This window comes from Centroberyx affinis, unplaced genomic scaffold (assembly GCF_046629955.1).
Source record: "Centroberyx affinis isolate AG114_WGS23_722 - 3 ecotype Tasmania unplaced genomic scaffold, CSIRO-AGI_Caff_v1 ptg000032l_1, whole genome shotgun sequence".
Taxonomy (NCBI): domain Eukaryota; kingdom Metazoa; phylum Chordata; class Actinopteri; order Beryciformes; family Berycidae; genus Centroberyx; species Centroberyx affinis.
In genome coordinates, this window is record NW_027278746.1 from 131,646 (window position 1) to 156,450 (window position 24,805).

A 24,805-nucleotide genomic window follows, 5' to 3' on the forward strand; every position below is an offset into this window, starting at 1 on the left:
TCGGTGTTTGTTGCAGGATGCCGGTGCTGTGTAAGAGAACTTCAGACTCTAGAGGTCTCCATCCTTCAGCATCCCTCATCATCCACCTCTTCGCCCTCCTCCTCCTCCTCCTCCTCCTCCTCCCCTCTCGCGTTTTGTGCAGCGCGGAGGAGGAAAGGAGGAGAGACTGCCGAGGAGGAGACAGAGGGGACCCGGAGACAACACGTCCCACGCCAGAGCCAGACAGCACGGGGAACTTTGATTTGACGCCAAGTACGATTGAAAATGACGATGGAGAGACAAAGCCACGTTTCTTCTCGGGAGGCTTAGACATGTCGGGCGTCTAGCAAACATATGATGTCCTTGGACTCATGTGCTCAATGAAGATTTATTTATCTCTTCTTTCTCTCCTCGGTCGCTGATGGTGCCGCTTCGTTGTGACTGCACTTGGGTCAGCCGAATGCATTTGAAGGCAGTCTGAGCGCATTGTTTCCAAGCTCCGTTGCATATGGGATTTCCAGCCGTGATGTCTGCAATATTTCGCTCTTTGTTTCTGGGTAAGTCACTTCCCATTCGTTTAAAAGAATCATTCAGTGGTTCATAAGTCAATTGTCTCTGAGGATGAGGGTAACGATGTCCATCTGTCTGTCGTAATCCTATTTATTGTGATTTTCTTTAGTCATATCAATTTATTTAGCCGTATTAAACCAACACATCTGGCAAAGGTTCTCAGCCTGCAAATTGATTCAGAATGATGTCAGAATTTCGTATTCTCTGGTATGTTAGTGATCCGTAGACTTTTCCTCTTTATTATGTGCATAAATTAAGAAATTGCTATTCAAAATTTAGGCGTATCTGAATAATAAATAGGCACAAGTCAGCCTTTATTTCGAAGCCATAGACTGCTCTAATTGTAGGAGCCGTTAAAAAGGGAGAAAGATTCTGGAGGATAAAAGTTCACTTGATTAACGAAGGACCCCTCCCTTTAGAGCCGCTATCCAGATTTTTTTGACCGTGTAAATGTTGCATGTATTGTCAGAAAGACTCTCGAAAGGCAGGCCAGCGACCTGCAGACGGACGAAAATGCTTTTTGCCACTTTTTGGAGAAATCGGCGTATAATTCAAAATGTAGCAAAATAGGTTTCCACGTATTCTACTTAAAACCACCGAGGCCACATGCTTCAAAATAAATTAAATATTTATCTTGAGCTGTTGCATATAGTTCAGCACAATTTTAAGTGTTCTGTTAATCATTTTGAGAAAGCAAAACATCATTTTGACGGTTGGACTTCATCATTTGCTGTTTAATGTTTGAAATGGAAGTTGAAAGGTTTAATTGAAAATGTTTGTGCTAAGATCATTGATCAAGAAATCCACCACCTCACTTGCATTCTGAAAAGGAAAGCTCCCTCCTCTATCAACATTAATAAAAACAACAACACAATGATAATAGTCATAATAATAATAATTATAATATTAAAATTAGACACAACTATTTACAAAACCATGTCACCTAAGTGCAAGCCTGGAATTTGTTGACACATGGGGAGGCCTACAGCTAAGAACTAGATTATCTTTAATAGATGCCCAGTAGTGGGATCGGCCTGGCTGGTGGCCTAACATGGGACTGGCCAGGAGACTCTGGCCCTCTCCTGTTCCCAAGTGCACCTGGGTCAGTTAGAGCAGTGGTTCCCAAACTGGGGTCCAGGGATGCCAGAGGGTCCCCAGCAAAATGATGGATTGTTTAATTTTATTGTTATTTCATTGACTAGAAGTTACTACTGTGAGAGAAAGTGTAAGAATACACTATTCCAATCAAATCTTCCTAGCTGGGGGGTAACTGGGACAAAGCCTCTATTAAATGAGGGTCTAAAGCATTCTCTATTTGGTGGTCTTTGGCATGAAAAAGTTTGTAAACCCCCGTGTTAGAGTGTGGCGAGAGCAGCCAGTCAGAGGTGCAATGCAAGCATCCAAAACCTGCAGGCTTGTCTGCTCTGGTTTGTTTCCAAAAGTCGTTGTGTGCAGTGCGATGCATGCTTGAATGCTATTCATGGAACTGCAGTGTGGAGTGAGGGCAAACGGCTACAGGCTTTGTGTTTTGTGTTATCTGTCATTCTTATGATCATAATGCAGGGTTAAATGACAGTTAAGGCATATGAACAAGGTTATTTGCTTGTTTCTGATGTGGCAGAAACAGTGGTAGATTTGTAAATGCCAAAAGAGGATGTAAACTTCAGCTCCCAAATTGAATTACTTACATAATATGTGGAATTGTGTGCAAGTTGCCTCAGTAATGCGTAGTTTTGTCTACCAGTTAATGCCTGTGTTGAAGGGGTGATGGTCACTGATCCCATACTAACTGAGGAAGCTCACTTGGCAGGAGGCACCAACATGTGTTTGGCCCGTCAGCCCTGTTCTGTTTGACAGTGATGTCATTCAAGCTACACATGTAGATTACATAAATGTCAGTGCTTTACTGATGATGATGATGATGATGATGATAACGATGATGCTGATGATGATGAGGGTGATGACAATAACAATAAAAAAACAAATTTAGTTTCTTTGCTGATTTAGTTGAGCAAACACTGGCTAGGTGAAAGGTGAAAGCTCTAGTACTTTACCCACTAATGATAATGGTACATTAGCCATCAGCTCACACCTACAGTATTATTACTTTAACTCTTAACAGGCTTGTATTGTTGCCGTGGTGAGATATTTTCTCCTTACCCTTTCATGCTACAAGATGTGAATGTATAACACAGCTCATATCAGACTGCTGAAAATGATATTATTAGGCTGAATGTCCACAACAATTGCAACCTAGGCCCTGTCTCTCATGTAAGAACAAAATTTCTACTAGTCAGCCAAAAGAGAATTTTCCCTGACCAAGGGAGATATATCTGTCTTTTCAGGTCCCAGGCCGCACTGCTCTGCTGTGCCAGACTGAAGGACATTTTCCCTAAAGTTATAGCCTGTATTAATTCAAGATCAACACCGAGGCCAAGTAAAGAGAGGAAGTGGCTGTTTTATTATAAAAGAATCAATAGTCATTAATAGGGGCTCATTTCCTTTTTATTTGGCTTTGGCCTTGCAAGTCCTGAGACATCCTTAATTTAATATCTGTTGGAGATGTAATATCCACTGTTCACATTACAGATAAGTACCGCAATTAATTGCCACAGAGAGTTCCGTCACTCCCCTATACAAAGTAAGAAGCAGAACAAGGTCAAATAGTGACTTAATAACAGCCTGGTGCAGTGGTAGGTTCACCTAAGTAAAGCAGCCTAGTGATGGATTGCCTAGCTGTCCTTGTGCCAGTGTTAAATGATTTTGAATGGGGGGATTTGAAAATGGCTGTCCAGGAAGTAATAACATACTGTAAGTCACTTGACAGAAATGTAATGGGAAAGAATGAGCAGGCTGTCTGTGTGAGCTCCCAACCACCACACCCTCACTTTAATTTGAGTTTGACTCGCTTGGGCTCTTATGATCGTTTCGCCATCATTCTTTAAGACATCACAATGCCAGAGAACACGGGAATACAGTAGAGCTCCAGCCTTAACATTCAGTGTGTGTGTGTGTGTCACCATGCATACATGTATGTGTGCATGACTTCGACTGTGACTGCATGCCAGGGCCTGTGCATGCATGTTAGCGTTAGATGGAGATAAGGAGAGCAGTGGCTCTAAACAGAAATTCTGTCCCCATTCTATATTTAGCATGTCTGCCGGGGTAGGCAGAGGATCTCTGAAATGTGAAGATGACAGGAGCCTCCTGAGCTAGAGGTTATGAAGTGACATCTTGATGCGTTTGCCCCTGAATCACACTCCCACACACACCAAAGCCACAGACTTCTGACATTCCCACAAACCCACAGACATTTTGCTATTTGACGTCTAGTTACCATACGTTAAGGCTCCGTCTTGATCTCCTTTTGACTCAGATTGTTTCTCAGGGTTATTGTGTGGCATCCCCTCGGAAAATATATTTAGTTTTATTTAGAGCATGTGATGAATTTGGCGGATAGATTTTGTGAAATTGCCCGGTATTTAACGTTTTTGGCAGTTAGTTAGACGGCCTTGCATGTTGTTTGAATGAACACTCAGAGTGGACTCGACTTTCACTTTGACTATCGCTTTAATTGGCAAGTACAATCAACGTACAGGGATTTCTCTCGCTGACCTTGATGCAGAGAAATATTGACGGTTCCAGCGTTTCAGCACATTCTGACACACGGTAAAAAAGCAAAGCATCAATCTGCATATATAACATTCAGGAATCAATTGATTGATACTGCATCCAAGCTGCATGACGTACAGTGTGGTCGCAGCTGTCGAGGGGAAGGGCAGTGAGTGGATTGCAGTGCATTGCGCCATTGTACATAGTAGATAGTTAAATGACTTCCCTTCCACCTATAATGTCAGCGATTTGACATGCAGTCCAAAGTGTAAACAGATTTCCATCAAGAGAGGATTGTATTACTCGAAGCAGAAGTAGCGAAATCGGAATGGCTCAGCAAGGGCACGGCACTCAGGAATGCAAAACCTCTATCAAGGGTGACGGAGCAGGCCTGCAGATGAGTACGGAGGTCCAGCCGTCCTCAAAGCGATTGACCCATATCGTTAACAAACACTGATTTGCCTTTCAAGCACTTTTCCCCTGATGTGTATGGCCTTTGAATGACAGTGTGCTTCCCTGAATAACAACCCGTCCTGTTTTTTTTCTTTTTTTATACCGGAGGGATTCTTCATGTTTCATTGATTGTGGTGCTTTTAGTCAGAAGGTCTTTCCATTCTGTCACAGCAAGCTGCATGTCACGCTCGCAACGAGAGCGGTTCTAGGTGAAAGTGTAGCCTACCTGTTTTGTGCAGTACGTGCTTTCATTCTTATTGGTAGAATGTTTCAGCGGCTCGTATTTTTATAGCAGCCGGGCGAGGCAAAAAGAAAAGGTCGCACTGGTGAAATGAAAATGTTTCATTTCAGCATTCATCTCCTATTTTTAAACAGTGTTCCTCTGTGTGACGATCTGTTTGTCTCTCGCATGGTGCGTTTCTGCCACACCCATAATTTCCGGACTATCCGAGCATTATTGTGTAAAGGCCTTTTTGTCACTTGCATCCCATAAAACACAAGAGACATGCCTAGACAGAGCTGGGTTTGTGTAGTGTTCCTGACCTATAAACCCTCCCCCTTTTCATCCTTCACTGGGAAAATTACTGCCAGATTATTTTGGAACATATGAACAGGAACTGCCTATTTCACTTTACTGCTAATCTTTGACAGATGTTCTGGAGAGGCTCACATTCACGTTAACTGGAGCCACATGCACAGTCTACACATGGCATTACACTAGTATACTGCACTGCTATACACACACTGACAGACACAGACACACACATAAACAAACACACACACACATTACGATACCTGCTCTGTCGTAGCAGGTCTTTCAATAGATTGACCACGGGAGTATGATTTATTGATCACCTATTAAATCCACTTCAGTCATGAGGGTGAGATGTAGATGAAGGGAGGAGACACATTTTAGAGGGTTTTTTGATCTAGACAATCAAGACATAAATCACAAAAAAATGGCGATGCAGCTCAGTGTTCCTAATATATTGTACATTGAGTTTACATTCATTTTAGATAGTTTCTCTTCCATTCATTGAATATCTTTGCTTTCTTTCAAATTGACTGTTGTTTTTTTGTAAAAGGGGACCGCAAGACAGCAATGGCAATAGAAAACAGCTTATAGAATCACCCTTCACCTCCCGAATCCCTCGACCCCTCCACCTCTGGACTCCCCAGCCTCTCCCGCTGACCTAAGTAGAAATCCATTCAATAAATCATTTAATTAACAACAGAATATTATGGCATTGGGGAAACAGGGCATATGAGCATGTTTGAAATGCTTGAACATGGAGCAACATATCCATTTTGGGAGAGGTAATGATTATGAAATGAGATGAGACTAAGCAGAAAACAAAAAAGACAGGAGAATTCAGTTACCATCAAGCATAAGGAGCAGATAAGATCAACTACTCAAAAACTACCATAGGAAACCCTGTATAACCTAGGCTGGTAAAACTAATCCAGACTGAAATACTGCATTTGCCCTGGTTATCTATAATCTCTACAGCCATGGCTATTTCCTAGCAAAAGTGAGGATTTCTGCTTTATTTGCTGTAGTGAATAACCATGAAAGTCAATGGAGCAAGGGCAATTACAGCTTTTTATGTTTTTTTTTAGAAAACCTGAAGTGTTTTGCTGTTAGTGAGCATAAACATTTTTAATGAAGGTCTACGATTGTTTTATGTAGACAGTAAGGAGATCAAAGAGTGAACAAAACAGCGAGATAAACGCTGATGCTGTCGGCCAGGCGGAGCGTGGAATTGTCTCCCATTGATTCACCCCATTGAAGTTCTGTCTTGATATTAGTGCTCTGCAGCGATTGACATTGCAGGAAATGGGACTCCATCTATCAACGACCGCATGCTCTTGAGCTGTGAGAGCCGAGGTGATCAAAATTAATACTTCTTCCAAAAATACCATTTAAAATGATTTGTTGATCATTTGTTGATCATCTCAAGGCTCTGTTTTGGTCCTTTCAAGTGTTTTCTGCCTTAGTGAAAACTGGCAGCTCGGAATAAAGCTGGCACGCTTGTCTTCTCTAAGCAGAACATGCTTTTGATCTATGTTTTCTGTCTCTGAAACCAGGTATATCTCTGTTTTCTGTGCAGCTGCGCGATCCGACTATGCAGGAAAGTAAACAGCTCAAAAAGCAAAATCCCCATTGCTGAGATGTCTTTCACTTCCAAGCAGCTTAGCATAATGCTTACATCAATGACACAAAAGAATAAAAAGTAAATTGTAGGTAAAGCATTTATGCCCACACAATGAATAGCACAGGAATGACATTGGTTGTGTTACACTAGAGGTCAAGCCTCTCTAAATCTCAAGACTACTGCGTGTCTCGTCAGAGGCGTCCCCCTGTCACCTGAACAGCTATTAACATGACCGAGGTTGATCACGCTGTCAGGTCCACATGATATAAAAACATTATAGTCTTTGCTCAGCAGAGTAGACGCAGTTTAGCTGGTTGTTTTTATTGCTGGACAACCAAAGACCAAAGTTAGCCTGGCTAAAGCAGACTGTCAGTGTCCCAGTCAACCGGTATGCCAATAGTTGTTCATTTCTTACCAGTTGCTTGACACTCTAATTGGTCATGGGGTGCACCTGTCAGTCCTGAGTCTGTGTGGTCCCTCATCTCACAGTGTGATTAATTGATTATCACGTCCAAATATCAGCTTGGACGTTAAAACGGCATCATACATCTTGAGATGGGAATCAGCAAAGGAGTATGGCGCACCCCAGACTGTGACTATAGGGAATCATCCCCATAAATCTTGAGGAAAGGATTTTTCATGCAGACAGGGAGAATCCTGGAACATACATTTATTTCCTTTATTCCAGTATGGCGCTAATGCACAAAACATTGACTTTTTTTTCCCTCTACATGACATTCAGCTGTAATTCAATTCCCGCAATTGATTGCAGATAAACAAAAGTGACTTGTGTTGCACCAGACAATGGCAACCCAGTAGAGGCTTTTTTCCCCCTCTCCTTTTTTTCCAATTGGGAACTGACTGAATGAACAGGAGGAAATGTTCCACGTCGCTCTATTTAGACGCCCGCTGTTCCTTTCAATTTGAAACAGTCTATTAGCCCGGCAAGCAGGACACTCCATTAGGTGTTTTGAACCCGCATGCTCCATTGTCTCACTCCATTTCCTCTTTTCGTTGCCAGTCTCCCCCAAAGCGTTAGTGCCTTTAATCAGCGGAGGCCCTCCCACCCCTCAGACATTTATCTTCTGCCCCTTTGGTCGTCACCGTGCAGCCTGGAAAGATCTAAAGATGGATGGTGCTTGGAAAGGAGGGAATTTGGTGACCATTGATTAGAGTGGTGGAAGACGGAGCGGTTACCTGCACAAGACCTGAACACCATCTGGAAGATCACCTCCATTCTTCCTATATGATAGTTCAAGTCAGGCCTCAGCCATCTGTGCAGTTTTACCGGGTATGAGGAAGAAAGGTATTTTATTTTGATGGGGAAAGAAGAAAGTTGTCTATGCAGTAACTTTGAGTGGTGAACTTAATCTCCTTATTGACTGTATCAAAACTTTGGAAATGACCTTTAAAGCTCTATAAGTTATGCAATCAGGCTGATTAATTCTTTATAGAGATGAACTACTTGGTCATCAAGACCGCATCTCATTTAATTGCCATTCAGTAGGAACTGTAAAATGCAATACTTAGGTCCCATTGTAGTTGCCAGTCTCGTTCTCTTGCCGTGGCTGTTGTGTGATGGATGGCTTAATTATCCAACCACAATGCCAACCATTTGGCTTTTCATACCACAGCGAAAACATTGTAAACTGGATATCACTGATCAATTGCTAGGCTGTCCACAATTAAGTGTGTAATGCCACTGATTGCACTACAGCTCTCCCCTCAGTATGTCATATTGAGAGAGAGCAGAGTGCAGCAGCCCTTTAACAGGCCAAGAGGTTGAGATGCTCTCTGGAAGAAGTTTGTTTCCACAGGAGATAAAGTCACTTATGCAGGTGCTTAGGCCGTGGTGAGTGTTCAGTAGATCGCCAGGGCTGAAAAAGCTTCTTTTTTTTCCCCCTCGCCCTCCCTCTCCTTTTTCCCTTTTCCCGGCAAAGTGGTTCAGAACAGATGGCACCACCACCTTTGTTTTTTACGAGTCGTTAGACTTGACTTGTTGATGAAATGGAGCCTTTCCGCTATACTGCCCATGCAGATGTGTAGCTTTACATTTTTTTTTATGTTGTAAAGTGCCCTGCAGTAAGGATAGTATAGTCTACAGGCTGAAGTGGCTATGGACATAAAATGTTTACCTTACAAGAGAGCGTAGAGTGCGTTCCCAAAGAAGACTCATGTTTTCTCCATGACTGGGAGGCCAGCACTACCTTTGCATGGAGATAAAAGTGAAGTTTACTTGGAGTGTGTGTGCTTTTTATTGGCATGTCTGGTACACACACACACACACACACACATTCTGCAGCCCTAGGGTACTGGTGCTCCTGTGGCTGTGTAGGCTCACTACAGTACAGTACGGCACTGTACCCAAGGGAGTGGCAAATTGATGCCAACAGCTTCCCGGATAAAGCTCCCAGCTCATTCTGTGCAGATACTACCATTTTTCCCCTTAGAGTCTTCCATTTTTTAGTCATCCTCTGCATTTCCTATGTCTCACCCTCACTTGTTTAGCCTGGCCCATCATGCAGTCTGTCAGACCCAACTGTAGACCACTACATCTCTGGTCTAGAGACAGACAGGGGCTTAGGACTGCATTCAAGATGCCTGTCATGGTTTGGTGTTATTGTCCAAACTGTCTCACTATGTATGAATTCTTCCCATTATGGTTGCTGGATGAAGAATGAGATGTTCTTGTGCAAATATTTGCACAAATGAACAGTACAGTTTTGTGTCGAACCAAACAGATGATGTCTCTTTTAAAATATTAAATATGAGGCTTTTTTGGACCTCACATTCTCTCCTAGCAGCAGACATAATTTTTTATGTTGTGTGTCTTTTTTTCAAGAGGGAAATCAAGAGTGTTAGCATTTGGCTTGATTTGCTGTCTGGGGTCCAAAGTTGCTGTGGAGGAGGAAATAGCAGCGTTTGCAAATTTGAGCTCTTAAAATAATTAAAGTTGGCGTGATGACTCTGCTCTCTAGACGGGTTCAAGCTCAAAAAAGACAGCAACGGGAATTACCATGCACCAACTGTAGGCTGTGTTATACTCTGAAATTAGGAATAATGATGATTAGAATATGGACTGTGCAGATAAAATGAAATCAAATGCATAATCCTGTGACTGTGGAGTGAAATAAGGCTTTTGGGCACTGGCCCCCCATTCTAGAAAACAAACATTTTTCCATTTAGGAGAGGAAGATGCTGTTTACTCTATTAACCTTTCCTCTTGGTTGCACTCTTGACATTGAACAATGTGAAAGAGGCTGACTCCTTGCTGGCCCTTTTGCTAATGAGGCAATTAAGTCTATCCTGCCTTGGTTGAGCAAGGGGCAGAGAGAGCAAGGCAAGTCATCTGCTGTCTCAGCAAACACCAAGCATCTTAACCGTGCTGCATGCAGAATACACAACAAGCCCTCTCTGGTGGGATTGGTTGCCTAGCCGTTGTGGTTCTCCCTTGTCAATGTGACCCTTAGCACTGCTGGAGATCACAGGCAGGGTCATATTTAAAAGTATCCATGCGTGTGACTCAGCAAATGGAAATGGAAGAATAACTACAGTGAAATAAAAATGATGCCTGCACTCTACTTGTAAAGCATTGTGAAGCCGCTGCTGGTGTCCACTGTATGTCATAGCCACCACTATTTTCACATTACTTTAGGATAACACAAGCAATACATACAGCATTATATCAATTAGGGATCTAGTAGTGGGCCACTTCTGTGACTTCTCTGTGTTACACAATCCATTTACAGCTATTACCTCATATTCATTAGTTAATACTTTAAAACAGTGGTCATAACATTCTCTTAATTTTGACTATTTGAAAGTAAAGGAATGAAGATAACTATTGACTTCAGTGTACCATTTCTTGACTTTTAATATTAAACCAACAATCAGATTGCAAGAGTAGTTGGCATTTATTCAGATAGCGGTGATATTATTTTGGGAAAAAAACCCTTTTCCCGCAAAGGGAACAAACTATGGTAGCTTCATGACAGATTCACTGGTTACTGTGAGAAAATGTTGGCAGCTTCTGTCATGAGCCTGAAATCATACTTTCAGACATGCTTTACCCAAAATGCATCTCAAGAGGCAAAAACCGGATGCGCAAAAGAGTCTATTCCCTGCAGGCAGATCACCCCCTCTATCAGTTGGTACAGTTGTAGATTGTAGTTCTCCGTTGTTACAGTTTTTTTCTTTAAGTTTTTATGCCTAAAATAGAAACATGCAAATGGTCTAAAAACCTTATACCATGTGCCAAGAGGTGAATCTCAACACCATTCATTGCTCTGTTTAGTTGCAGTAAGACAGACTACTTTGCGGTCAGTGAAAATCACGTTAGCCACTTAGCTGCTGGTCAACCATGGGAAGGCTTCTGCCTACACTTCCACTTCAGCACCCTATTCTTCCTCATTTTGTCAGATCGCGGGTATCTTATTTTGGAAAGAAACCCTTCAGTTAATATGTCCTAATTTTTTCAGATACCAGACATCTAATTTTAGAACAAAACCTTTCAGTTAATACATACCCATTTTCTCAGATTGTGGTCATCTTATTTTGGGAAAAAAACATTTAATACTTCGTAATTTTTCCAGATACTGGACATCTTATTTTGGAAAGAAATCCTTCAGTTAATACTTTATATTTTTTCAGATAGTGGTCATCTCATTTTGGAAAGAGACCCTTCAGTTAATAATTCCTCATTTTTTTCAGATTGTGGTCATCTTATTTTGGAAACACTTCACTTTGAAACACTTAGAAACACTGTTAGCACTTTCTCAGACGGCTCCCTGAGAAAGTCTGCTAGCCATGTCTCAGTGCTTCCTACATTTGCAACTTCCCTGAACACCTACTTCACTGGCGGCCTCTGTGTGTGTTGTTGGCTTGACCCCGCCGCCTGTGGAGTATTTACCATGTTTCTTTTATCCCATAAGTTATTCATGCTGCTCCAAGAGCTCTTGCTAGTCGACAGACTGAGAGGAAGTTGGGCTACAGAAGGCCAATGCAGGCAGTGCGGACGCTGCAGCTTGAGGTACTGCGTAGTGGAGTGAGGATGTAGCTCTGATCGTAGTCCCATGAGACTCATAACCAATACAAGGCTCTGTCTCTCTTCCTCACCTGTCTACTGATTACTAGAGAACAAATCCTGTGTGTGTGTGTGTGTGTGTGTGTGTGTGTGTGTGTGTGTGTGTGTGTGTGTGTGTGTGTGTGTGTTTGTGTCTGTTCACGCCTGTTTGTCGCTTCAGATTCCATCTTTGAAACATGTTGGATATTTAAACTGCGGAAATGCAATTGCCTGTAGTGCTTATTTCCAGGCTAATGTTGATTGTTTAAAATGTGCTGATACTCTGCATCCATTAAAAAACACCCCTGTTGCCCAATTAAATGAGAGTGACAGCAATTAGCATGTTTCTCCCCTCTTAGCCTAGTGACTGGCTGCTATGAGTAGCGGCTGCGTCATGCAAAAGGGGGCAGCATTAAGGCCTAAGTTAATGTGTTTAAGGGATGCACAATTCTAACGTACGATAACGGAAGGCTTACGGCTGCTCAGAAGGGATTAGGGGACATAGCTGTCTGTCTTAAAGCTCAGGCTTAACCATCATACTATTTTTTTCCCCCTCCGCTTCTCCTTTCTCCATCTCTCCTCCCCAGTAATGAATCGCCTGTGTTTCCTGACACAAAGCATGAAAAAGAACGTCTCACTCGGCAGGGAATGAAGACGGCTGCTCATTAGCTCTGGAAAGGTGTACCGAACCAGAAACGGGGAGATGTCCAGACAGATTTGCTTGAAATCAATGCCTGTCTTCTGAGGCTTCCTCTACGTGGCCGCCACTTTGCCGGTGTGGCAAGGGATCAGACTCGATTCACAAGCAGTCCTGATTTGCTAATAACAGTGTGTCTCTGTGTGGGCTTGTGTGGGCAGGCAGATGTGTGCTTAAGCTACAGATGCATGCATGTAGGCATGCATAAAGATCAAGGTGATCAATATGATTCCCTTTAGCATATCAGGTTGCACTTGTGTAGGTTCTCACTGTCCATTTTAACATCCTTTGCCACGTGACCAGATCAATACTGAGAGATCACCTCTGCTTTGGTGAGAGAGACAGATGCCTCTGAGGTGGCAGGATTGGAGAATGGCAGGGCTGAGAGTTTCCAGTTACAGGACACCTAGAGGGCATAGTGACAAGGTCGTCAGGAAAAGTGCTCAGTTAGCAATGGCCTCCACCAGCAACCGACCACATCTGTTCTGCTACTGGCCAAAATTACTGACACTTGATACAATAGGTAGCATGCCTCTACAGCACAATATACTGACAACACTGATACCCCTCGTCTGAATCCTTTCGAATCCTTTATCCTTACCCCTATCCCTTAGCCCTTAGCATTAGTTCAACGTCGCTTCGGGATTAACCAATCCTGGTATTTTGCTAACTTGGAACCAGTTCCTGAACAGAACTGGGTAACAGAACCCAACCCTAATCATCACTACCACCACCACTACACACACACACACACACACACACACGCACACACCTTTACCACACTCTTTTTCTCACCCCCGACTTATTCCTTTCCTTCACATATACTGTGGACAAGGCCTTTATAATGACGTTACACTGAGAAATGACTCTTTCATTCAATATTCAAGTCACATAGTACGGCAGGACAAGACAATGGAAGACTCCTTTCTTCTCTTGTTGGAGGAAATGTACTGAGTGTGTGCACTCCTGTGTATTTGTATCACAGTTTAATGCAGTCTGTTGCCACTGGCCATGGGCAGATGTTATGGCTATAGCCTGTGGCTTACTGTATAGCCAGCGAAGAAGTGGCAGCCTTTAACTCAAGCTAACAGCCTTCCAGTGAAGATGGATAAGCCCACGCTCGCTTTTTCTGAAGCTATGTCAATATCTCTGTCACTAGCCCCTGTGCTGTGAAGTGTACTGGGAGACCTTTTCATTGACGTGCTAGTTAGCACCGTTTTGTCGTTGGTAACTGTACTGTAGGGTCTTCAGGGAAATCATAATGCGATGGCGCCAGCACATTTTTGATTATTAATGAAAGTTATGGTGTTGAAGTGTGGAGCTCTCCTTGCGACCTAGTTACAGTACCTCCCACTCTGGCGTCTCCTATGTCTCCTTCATTTCCCCTCTTCATTCCTCTGTTGTCCTCCTCTCCCCCATCCTACTCTCCCAACTGCATAACTAATCGCCTTCTCTAATTGATCTCATGGACGGGGGAGTGGTGGTCGTGACGGGGGAGAAAAGGCATTTAGCCTGTCCTGTCTTGTGGGTGGACATTTTGATGTATTGTGGCACACATTATCATACTATAAAGCAAGGAATCTCTGTCTGTATGTGTTTTCTTCGCATATCTCCAGAACCGTTCGTCCGATCTACTTCACACTTGGCGAGTCTATTGCTGGGGACCCAAGGACGTGCAGTGTCAGACTGGACATGCTCAATATTAATAAACTTTGAATAAACAAGCGAACAGCGCTCTTTGCAGCAGCGGGACGGGGCGAACAGCACTATTGTGTGGGGTGTTTTTGTGAACGGGCACTGCACTAGTCATTTGAATGCATTAGCATGACCAGCCGTGTATGGGTTTTGAAAGCCCCCATTATTTTACCTATTGATTTTTTTCTTTTTACTTCACCCGCTCTAGTTGAGTTACCACTCAAGTAATCCCAGTTATTGTTTATTTATCAGATCTGTCCCCAATGTACAGTATTATAATTTGACTGGGAGGGTAGAAAAAAATAAATCGATTTTATTTTTCTCAGCAAACCCCAAATGGCCTCTGCATTGCCATTGTTTGCCTACACGGCATTGGAACGCAATAGTATGAAGTATGAAAGATGTTTCACTAGACTGACCAGCGTGGTCATTAATCCTAATATTTAGACTGTAGCCGCCATCCACTCCCAGCCACGGCCTGACTACAAGTAATCATAGCCCTGCACCCTTGTGTATTGTGCTGCAGAAAAAGCACTACAAGCGTAGAAGCTTAGTCCATCAATCTACGGGGCTAGCCATATTTTTTCCTCCTACCCCATGTTGTAGGATTTTACATGTCACCCTTCCCCCCATCCTGAGGGAATATGTTCATGAGCCCTTTTTCTTACTGTCCCTCGTCTTCCCAATTCCCCTCCCCTGTTAAGAGACAAGGGGTCTGTGCGGACGGAGCATGCATAGCTTTACGCTGCAGGGTCGTGATGGATGGCCACTCAGCTATATGCGCCTTGCTCACCAGAGGCTGTCCATATTTCTCCTTGCTGCCCTCGTAGACCTGCATCTGCATGAGCACAGTATGGATGCTGCTTGCTGTGTGCTCGGCAGGCCTGAGGAGTATCTGATTAGATGTAATGGAATTACAGTAATCTGATTACAAAAAGATGACATCTGTAATCACTTACAGTTACTGTAAAAAGACAGTAATCAGATCAGATACTTTTGCAAAAATGCATGATTTTGACTGAGATCTTTGAAAGGAGAAAACAAATTTTGACTGGAGCATAATTCTTCACATTATCAAATAATGGTTTATCGTCGCAGATATATATAATTAGAACTGTAAATTAGAATAAACTTTTAATTTAGTAACTTAATTTACAGTTAATTTGCAGTATTTGTTCTTGTCGGAGTTATTAACTGAAAAGTAACTGAAAGCATTACATTAAGAAAGATTGCATTAGTGAGGTTGAGCATTCCTGTAACATTAACTGCTACAATTTTCTGCAGGTAATCAGCAGTCTCCACGATTTTACATTGGAAAGTAATCCTCCTAACCCTGGTAATTGGTGTTACGGTGAATGGTGTGCTGGTGGGGACGGGTGGGATGTGTGGGGGATGGATGGATATATTGAGGTGGAGTATTAGCGATGGGATGACCCGAGGGCCTTATTGGAGGCTAGCGCTCGGTCATGGAAGGAAAAAACGCTGCAGGGTACTCTGCATGGCAGCGCACTGGAGCTTTTGGGTCAGGGAAATGAAGGGAGGGAGGGAGAGAGAGAGAGAAAGAGAGAGAGAGAGAGGATCTGTCATTGATCCTGTGGCATTAGCCTGGGCTGCAGTCATAATGAAGCCTGTGCTGTGAGCTCTGTGTGTGAGCGGGACTATTTGTGCGTGTATGCGCGTGCGTGTGTGTGTGTGTGTCTGTGTGTGTGTGTGTGTGTCTGTGTGTGTGTGTGTGTGGTGTGTGTGCAACTGACAAGTCCTGTAAATATCTGCATCTAGAGTGTTTATATCTCAGTGATTAATTATAACTCATGTGGACATAAATAAATCAGTCTAAGTTTGTGTGTGTATGTGTGTGTGTGTGTGTGTGTGTGTGTGTGTGTGTGTGTGTGTGTATCCCCAGATGGCCTTGTGTGAGCATATTTGTAGTGCGTATATGTTCTGTTTGTGCATTTGTGTGTGTATCCCCAGATGCCTTTGTGTGAACATATTGCAGGGTGTGTATTGTTGTCATTGTGTGACTATACTATATGTATATACTGTATATTTCACTGCCTTTGTGGGCATGTCTGTGTTCTGTGTGTGTATGTATGTGTTTATGCTCAGGTTCATGCTTTTGTGTGTGTGTGTGTGTGTGTGTGTGTGTGTGTGTGTGTGTGTGTGTGTGTATGTGTGCGCAGTAGTGAAGCAGGAGAGGCTGCTTGGCGACTCATCCATCATTTTCCCCCCTGGCCCACGGTGCCCTCAGAGGAGCGCTGTGCTGTCACGGTGACATTGGGCTCATTTTGGACTAGAAAAATGGTGCATCCGCCCCCGGCATCGCCACCGCACGCCCCCCCCACCACCGCCACCACCACCATCCCCCCCCCCCCCCACTTCCTCCAGCCAACCAGCCAGCTAAGTCGGCGTGGTAACAATCCCTCTAACCGTCTCGGGCTCGCCCCCCCCCGCCGTCGGCTTTGCGCGCCGTATCCACGGGGACAGATTGTTAATCAGAGGCAGCGCTCCGGTGAAGGGCCCTCCTTTGTCCGCGCTTGTTTAGAGAGGCTGCTTCAGGTGGGCTGTCACCCTCTCTGACCCCGACCGCCACCCCCCCCCCCACCCCTCCCTCCTCCTGGATAACCTTGGACGGACCGGGAAGGGGAGGCAGGGGAAGCAGGGAGCGAGGAAGACCGGAGAGAAGGAGGGAGGGAGGGGGAGGGGGGGTTGAAGATTAGGGCAGTTTATGAGCGCAGCGTGTCGCCCCGGTCTCTCTGCCCCGTCCCCGCGTCTCTCCCTTGCTGGTAATGTACAGGGTGAGTCAGCATGAGCAACTGCAGGAGCGGTCCAATCAATCTGTTTACGCTCGCCTCTGAAAAGACAATGCCAACGCCGCGCCACCAAGCCACTGCTGCTGCTTCGTGACTCGATGTGGTGCGTGTGTGTGTGTGTGTGTGTGTGTGTGTGTGTGTGTGTGTGTGTGTGTGTGTGTGCGCCTTTGTGTGTGCGCCTTTGTGTGTGTGCGTGTGTTTTCTCCATCTCTCTCCATGGATTTGCCCGGGCAAGACAGGACTAGCACACATAGGACTAGCCTTTCGTCGTGAGCGGGATAGCTGTCGTGGTCAGGTGACCTGCTGGGCAATGAATATACAATGCAGTGATAGTCATGAGAGACGAGGAAGAGAGAGAGAGGAAAAAGAGAGTGAGAGACAGCGAGAGAGGTCTCTATGCCAGTATGATCTTTCTTAGTTCCGGATCAGTCTATGTTGCTGCAGCACACCACTACTGATGCAAAGCACAGTGCCTCTTTCTCTCACATAAAGACAGACTGTGGCTTTGTGTGTGTGTGTGTGTGTGTGTGTGTGTGTCCAGCTCCCCCTGGCTAGTAGTGCTTGGTTTGTATTACTAGTAGGCGCTCCTCTGGGCACCTTAGCTCTCTCCAGCACTGTTAGTCTTGTGTGACAATGGGGCCTTATCCTACTGCTGCTCTTTATACCAATCCCCGGACCGGTTTTAAAGTCTACCTGGCTAGAATAAACACAGACAGCCGCCCCATATTTGTTCACACACACATACACTGAGGGTAGGCGCTGTTTAACACATAGGCACGCACACAGGAAGACACAAACTGTGAGCGCAGATACCGCTAAGCACATAAACGCATGCAGACATAGCTCAACCACCAGCAGCCATTATGTAACTGCAGTCACCACATTTTAATGTCATTCCTCCCCAAACAGCACCTTGCTGTTTTGAAGGGAGGGGGGTGAGGAGGGGTGGGTGGAAGGAGAGAGATATGGATGGATGAAGGGAGGGAGGTAGGGATAGTGGGAGGGACAGAAGGAGGGATGGAAGGAGAAGAGGAGGAATGGAGGGATTGCAGCACGTTTGCCCCCTGCCATCCTCCTGTGTCCCGTGTCTGCAGCTATAACAGTTGCTAATCAGTCCTGTCCCTTTACACACACACACACACACACACACACACACACACACACGCCAAGGCCTACTGCCACAGAAGCAGCACAATGCACACAGAGGCATGCAAAACCACACAAACATCAATATGCACACATGCAGACACACGCGCACACACACACACACACACACACACACACACACAGTTTTTCCTCAATAAGCCTCCTTTCATAGATAACCCCTCTCCAGCTGACATGAAACAATAGCACAAATCCTGATCCCTACAACAACAGCGGCGATGGACAGCCGTGTCCTTCACTGAACCCAAGTCAGCACATTCTCCCTTCTCTCTCCCTTTATTTTTATTTTAAAAGGATCAGTTTCCGGAGCTGCCTGCCGCCTGATAGGACACGCTGTTTGTGGCCGATTGATCGGCCTGTACTGTCGCTGGAGATCAATTGCCATCCATCCTCTTCTATTGGAGATCTCGTTTCCTCCATTTGCATCTAGCAGCGCGCCCGGCGACCTCATACTCCCACCTGACCTCACCTTTCCCATAAGTCAGGCTGGAGGTCAACACCTGTTATTAATTTGCATGACCTTGTTGGCTGTAATGTCCTATTGAGCCGCTGCGCAGCGGCGCGCCTGTATTGTCTTTCATACAGCCTGAGTATAACTTCCTTCCTGTGCCGGAGATCAATAATGTAGCATGGGCAGTAAGAAATATTACGCCATTCCACTCGCAATAAGGACAGGAATTCTGCAGTACATGCTAGCTAACCTGGAATCGATAGCCCTAATGTAAATGGAAACTCTTCCCTTCCTGTTCCAGTGAAGGTATTGTGGTTTGTCTATGTACATTTCTATACACTTAAAACAGGCTTCCGGCTTCTAATCTTAAAGTGGATACAGACAACTTTTCAACTTTCCCCCCGTTGTCCCCCCCTAACCTTTCCAAGTGGTATTGTTGTTTGCGCTGCTGTCACAAAGACAACTGGATCTCTTTCCGTTAGATCCTAGCTCCGTGCAATAGAACAAACCATCTGTCTGCTTATCAGCTTGTTGATCATAACACAATATAGTAACTTTCACCACTGCTCATTTTAGAAAGGCCATTGCAAGAAAACATGTTCTTTGTTTAGACTATCAAAAGGACAATGGATCATTTGTTTGTTTCAGGCTGCTAGCGTTAGCGTTAGCTAGCGTAGCTAGTGTTAGCAACATGGCTAACGTTGCTAACGCTAGCTATGCTAGCTAACGCTAGCAGCCAGAAACAAACATAGTTAGATGTTTGTTTCTTTTGTTCCAGAAACAAACATAGATGAAGCAAACATAGATGTTTGTTTCTGGCTGGTCCTGGCTTCCTTGTAGCGCCAAGTATGTTTTCTGGCTGCTAGCGGTAGCGTTGGCTAGGGGATAGCTACCGGGGAAGACCTATCCTCTTTTGGTTGTGCAATGGATGACGCACTTCCGCTGTGCCGTAAATCGAGCCTTCATTCCCCCGGGAGATCGTACCCGGTGGCAGACAGAATTGCATAGTGAAAGCGAGGCTTATAGGGAACCAATCTAAATGCCGATGGTGTCATTACTTACACTGTGCAATCAACATTTAATTCATAATGATAAGTTAAAGCAAAAAAGTTGTCTATAGGGTCTTTAAGGAAGCTACACCAAAGGCATTTTTCTGTGTACAAATATCGCTCAGTTTTCCTCTGAATAACACAGCCAACCATTCTGATGCGTTGCTCCACGGCTTCTTATCGCAGCCTCTCACCATGAAGGAATGGTGAATAGCACATTTCAATCATTCTGTCACGGGAGAACTATAATCTTTTTCTTCTGCATGGCATATGTCCTTCCACTTCTAACTAATCCTTATTATGCCTCAGAAACGAAGGTCATTGTCAAAGCCGAGGGGTGATTAAGTTAATCCACTTGTTTTCTGAATCCGATTTACCTCATTTTCCAAACTGGGGAACAATGTTCCGGCACAAAGACATCAAGATGATAGCGCGGCGAGCATTACGGAGGAGGGCCCCTAGACTGGAGAGGCTTCTATTATCTGTCTACATCATCTGCATCCCATTCTGTTTCCCCGCGCTTCCCAGTTCTATCAGCGGATTTCTAATGACTGCGTTCAAAGCTATCTACGGCAGATGGAGAGACAGTGAGAGAGAGAGAGATAGGTGCATACAAGTTAAAAGCGGCATGATCTCTCTTATTTATGGATCGATCTATGCTGCTGCAGTAAGCCACTAGCGAGGCGAGGCACAGTGCCCCAGTGAGCAGTAGCCCCGTGCTGCGGCCGGCCAGCCTCAGTGAGTTACGCAGTGCAGTGGCATACAGTTGACTTCATTAGCAGGTCCCTCCCTTGAAGGGGATGGGTTATTTACTACTGCACTGGGCACAGACAGATGCTCTACAGCTATCATAGTATAGAGGTGTGTGTGTAAGTGTGTGTGTGTGTTGCAGAGACAATGCATTTTGTATCCCTAAAAGTCCCTAAATCATGTTGAACCTCTTAAATGAATCTGGAGTAAACTATACTTTAACTCAGTGGATGCAAATAAAGCTATTAGTGTATGCATATGCAAGCAAATGTCTATGTGTGTGTGTGCTGTGTGTGCATGCAGGCATACATACAGTAGTGTAAGTGTGTGTAAGTGTGTGGGTGTACCCATGCATGTGTGTGTGTCCATCTGTATGTTGTGGAAGTGTATGTTTATGAATATTTGCTTATAGATTTATTAGTGTGCGTGCCTGTCAGCACATTAGCGGTGCCATTAGCTTCTCCCTGTCAAATCCGATCACTCCTCTCTCCCTCTCCTGCCTTATCATCTCGTGGCATGTGAGCTGCCATTAGTAGTGGAGGGAAAGGGTTAGAGAGAGTGAATGAGAGGGAACGAGACAGAGAGTGCTAGAGAGAGAGAGAGAGAGAGAGAGAGAGAGAGGGTAAGGCTGGGGACTCACTACACACCTATTAGGCCAGTGAAAGCCACAATTTTGCCATCAGGACTAATTTTCAAAATAGGACCGGGTCTGCGCAAGGAGCAGTCGGCACAGACGATGGTGTAGTGTGTGTGAGGGTTAAGACCTTTAATCTCTGGCCTCCTGATCCAGTCAGAACCATCATGATTATTTCAAACTTGCTTGATTTTTATGCCTCCAGTCTGGACAATCCTTGACGTACTCAAATCTGAAAGGAAACTGGCAAAAGCTGATGAGAGTTGAGAACGAGAGAAAGAAAAGAAAATCCAGGAAGTGTGGAAAGAAAAATGCTCTAACTGCATGTTTTTTTTTGATTCCGTAATGTGAGAGCTTCCATTTTTGCGAAGTTAGTGGGTTGCGTGACTTTAGAAAGCAGGTAGTGTGCGAGTCTTTACCCTATTTTTGCGTGAGCACCTACATGACACGAGACGAAAGAAAATCAGCGAATGCTAGTTGTTAAATACGTGATGTTCAGTCTTTTCAATTGGTTCAGTCATGTAGAGTATCATTGGCAAAAGGAAAGATGAGAGAGAGAGAGAGATTGGAAGTGGGAGACAGAGAAAGGACAGAGGAAGACAGACAGAGAGGGAGAGGGGGAGAAAGAGAGGGAGAGAGAGAGAGAGATTGAAAGTGGGGCAGACAAATAAACAGAGAAAAAATTAAAAGGAAAGAATAAAGCACACATGAAAAAGTGCAGATGTTTAGGGGTGTTTAGCAGGTCCTGTTGTGAAGCGCTCAGTCAGTCATAATAAACAGGCCTAATGCACAATTAAAAACACCTGGAGCCCCTCCACCAGTTATTAAGTCAAGCTCATAATCATCGGGGGGGCAACTGCACTGCAGACCTAATAGCTGCGTGTGTGTGTGTGTGTGTGTGTAAACGTGTGTGCTGTTCCTCTCTCTCTCTTTGTCTGTCGCTCCCACAGCTTCGCAAATTAAGGTGTGACCGAGCCAGAATGAGATCTCTCCAGCGTCAATTACTGAGCCAGGCCAAAACACCGTAATAGGCATTTCAAACACAGACCCTATTATTTTTGTATGACAGTGGGATTGCATATTATATGACATTCGTATTTTTCTCAGTTTTGGTTTTTCAGGGTGTTCATTGTCTTCAAACTCTTTCCCTCAAAAACAGCCTCACTTCCTCTCAGAGGTCATGGGCTTGATCCTCAAACTGTTTGCATCATAAAGTTGTTTTTGTCCCTTGATTATATAACAAAAAGCCAGACCACTTTAAAGTGAGGAAAGAAAAATCATCAATGAGACACTTTCTGGGAGAAAAGTTGGAGCAGATCAGCATCAGTAGTAAAGAACTGCCTATGGCTCCTGGCTCCTATTGCACGCTCAGCCATCCCGGTGGGGGATCCGTCTCTGAATTGCCCTGCCCAAGGTTTCTTCCGTATTCTTTTTCCTAGTAAGGTTTTTCTTGGGAGTTTTTCCTTGTCTTCACTGAGGGTCTAAGGTTGGTGTTGCCGGGGAGGCTAGGCTTGGTAGGTTAGGTAGGCCTGTTATGTCTTTTGCTTTGTTTTGTTTCCTTGTGTTTTACTTTGTTGCGTTACACTGTGTTGCATCATTTTGTTTTGTGATCGTTGATTAGTTATCTAGGTAGCCTTGTTCTCTGTAAAGTCCTCAGTGACATGCTTTTGTGATGAAGAGCCATATAAATAAACTTGACTTGACTTGACTTTGCCTTTAAGGTATAAAAATAATAAGAAACTTGGGAGAAGTATCAAAATTCAATGTTACACTTAAGATTGTTTGCCTCTGAGAGAGATTGTGTACACCATTAGCAAATATTACCAATATTATTAGACTATAATCAAAGACATAAAACAATGAGCGACAATTCTAGTGTCTGAAAATGGAGATTTGCAAAACTATATGGGTTTTAGAAATAAATAATGGATAAAACTACTTAGGGCTTGTGGAGAGCAGCCCCTAATAGACTTGTGACGTTTGTGGAACAACTGGGCAGAATCTGGGAGAGAGTTGTCCCCATTTATTTAAATCTCTCAAGGGGAGTAAACTACACATGAGAGTGGAATGAGTAACTCATTTCCCCTTCTCTTGGCTTTGCACTGTGAGGATTATGCTGCAGGTTGCGTGATGCCATCGGTGAGGTTGCAGTGTGTTTGACTTGGACTCAGTGTGAGAGGAAGGCTAGAGGCTTAGCGTCTCTGAGAAAGCTCACATATAAAAGGCGCTTTTATCTTCTCTGTTGTTCTCCAGCTCCATATCCTCAACCGCAGCAGCGCCTGCTATATGGTTTCTAGTTGTTTATGTAGCTGGCCTCTGGAGGTTCAGCAAACTACATTCAGCACACTGGGGGTATCTTGCAGACCTTTGAAGTTTTCCACTCTTCCTTGTTGCTGTATTTCTTCCTTACTTCTCCCTTCTCCTCTTCACCCAACCACCCAGGGTTTGCGTGTGTCCACTTCGACCAGCCAAGCAAGTCAGCTAAACAAACCCAGTCCTCTGAACTCTGGCTGACTCGGGCTCATTTAGAAAAGAGAGCAGGGGGAATAATCAATCCTGAGACGCAGGAGCCGCACCAATCTAAATATTTCATCATCTCCAAATCTGGAAGATGGCTGAGGCTGAGAGGCAGCGAAGAAGGTACATTTCCACTTTGCTGAACAACTCTCTCGACAGTTTCTCGAAAAAATTCCCACAGCTGCATCTATCATGATTAAGAGCTAAATTAGTTATGATGGAGCATTTCATTAGAAAAAGAGTTTACGCTAGGAACAACTTAATTACGAGCCATTTCCTTGCTTTATTGTTTTCTTGAAGACTATTTGTGATGATGAAGAGATTTTGGAAGTGGCCAGTGTGGGAGCCGATTCTTATCACTCCAGTTCTCATGGTTCTGGCCAGATGGGGCGTTTGGTGGCAAATTTCTTAGCACTGGCAGGCTACAACATAGTACTAGATTCTGTCTGCGAGGTAGGAAGACCTACACACTAATGAAATGCTATTTAGAAGCCCGTAATGGTTTTAACTGTTAAGCCTCGTTGTCTCCCCGCCCATCCTTTTGGGCTATTAGAGTTTATGTAAATTAGCTTGCTTAACAGCCCGGGTGACCTCCTTCGGTCTGTCTCATATGTACTTCCTTTAATCCACACGCCTGCAAATGATCGCAGGTACATTAATCAGGGGTGGCTATAAGTTTAGGTTCTTAGAGGACATTATTAGCCGATATAGCAAGAAAACCCCAGGATTATTTCCGAAACTAGTCCTCCTTTTCTCCCTCCGCTCATCCTTTTCATGTTTTGGTGGGGCTGTGATGTCTTTTGTTAACCCTCTGTCTTCAAATACAGTGAATTTGTCTGGGGCGCTGGCTGTTCGACTGGATCTGTGTCTACTTTGAGACTCTGCCTGTCCCTTCAAATTATCTCTCGCCTCACCCTGGGAGCTGGGGCGCAATGATCCATTTGAGCAGGAGAGACACTCCCCTCCATTACTCTCAGATTGAGCTTGGCACCCCTCACACTGCCATGATGGTCCCAGACAGGGCAGAGTGGTACTCATTTGTACAGAAAATGGGCTTTAAGCACGTTAATCTGCCCTAAATGGGTAAATCTGGGCACTTGAGCGGTTCCACCTGCATCCTAATCAATCGAGACTCTATTATTTGTTTTAGCTCTGTTTACACAAGCGATTGCATTGCTGGCATGTCTGGGCAAATTAGCAAGGCAG

General features: G+C 44.3%; 1 protein-coding gene across 1 annotated transcript in view; it reads left to right on the plus strand.

Annotated features, from left to right (window-relative positions):
- The first annotated feature begins 495 nt into the window (after nt 1-495).
- clmpb (CXADR like membrane protein b) overlaps nt 496-24,805 on the plus strand; it is a 63,524-nt gene continuing 39,214 nt past the window's right edge. The window contains exon 1 of the mRNA XM_071515863.1: nt 496-536. Coding sequence (XP_071371964.1) covers nt 506-536 — 31 coding nt within the window. The 5' untranslated portion in view covers nt 496-505. The remainder of the gene's footprint in view (nt 537-24,805) is intronic.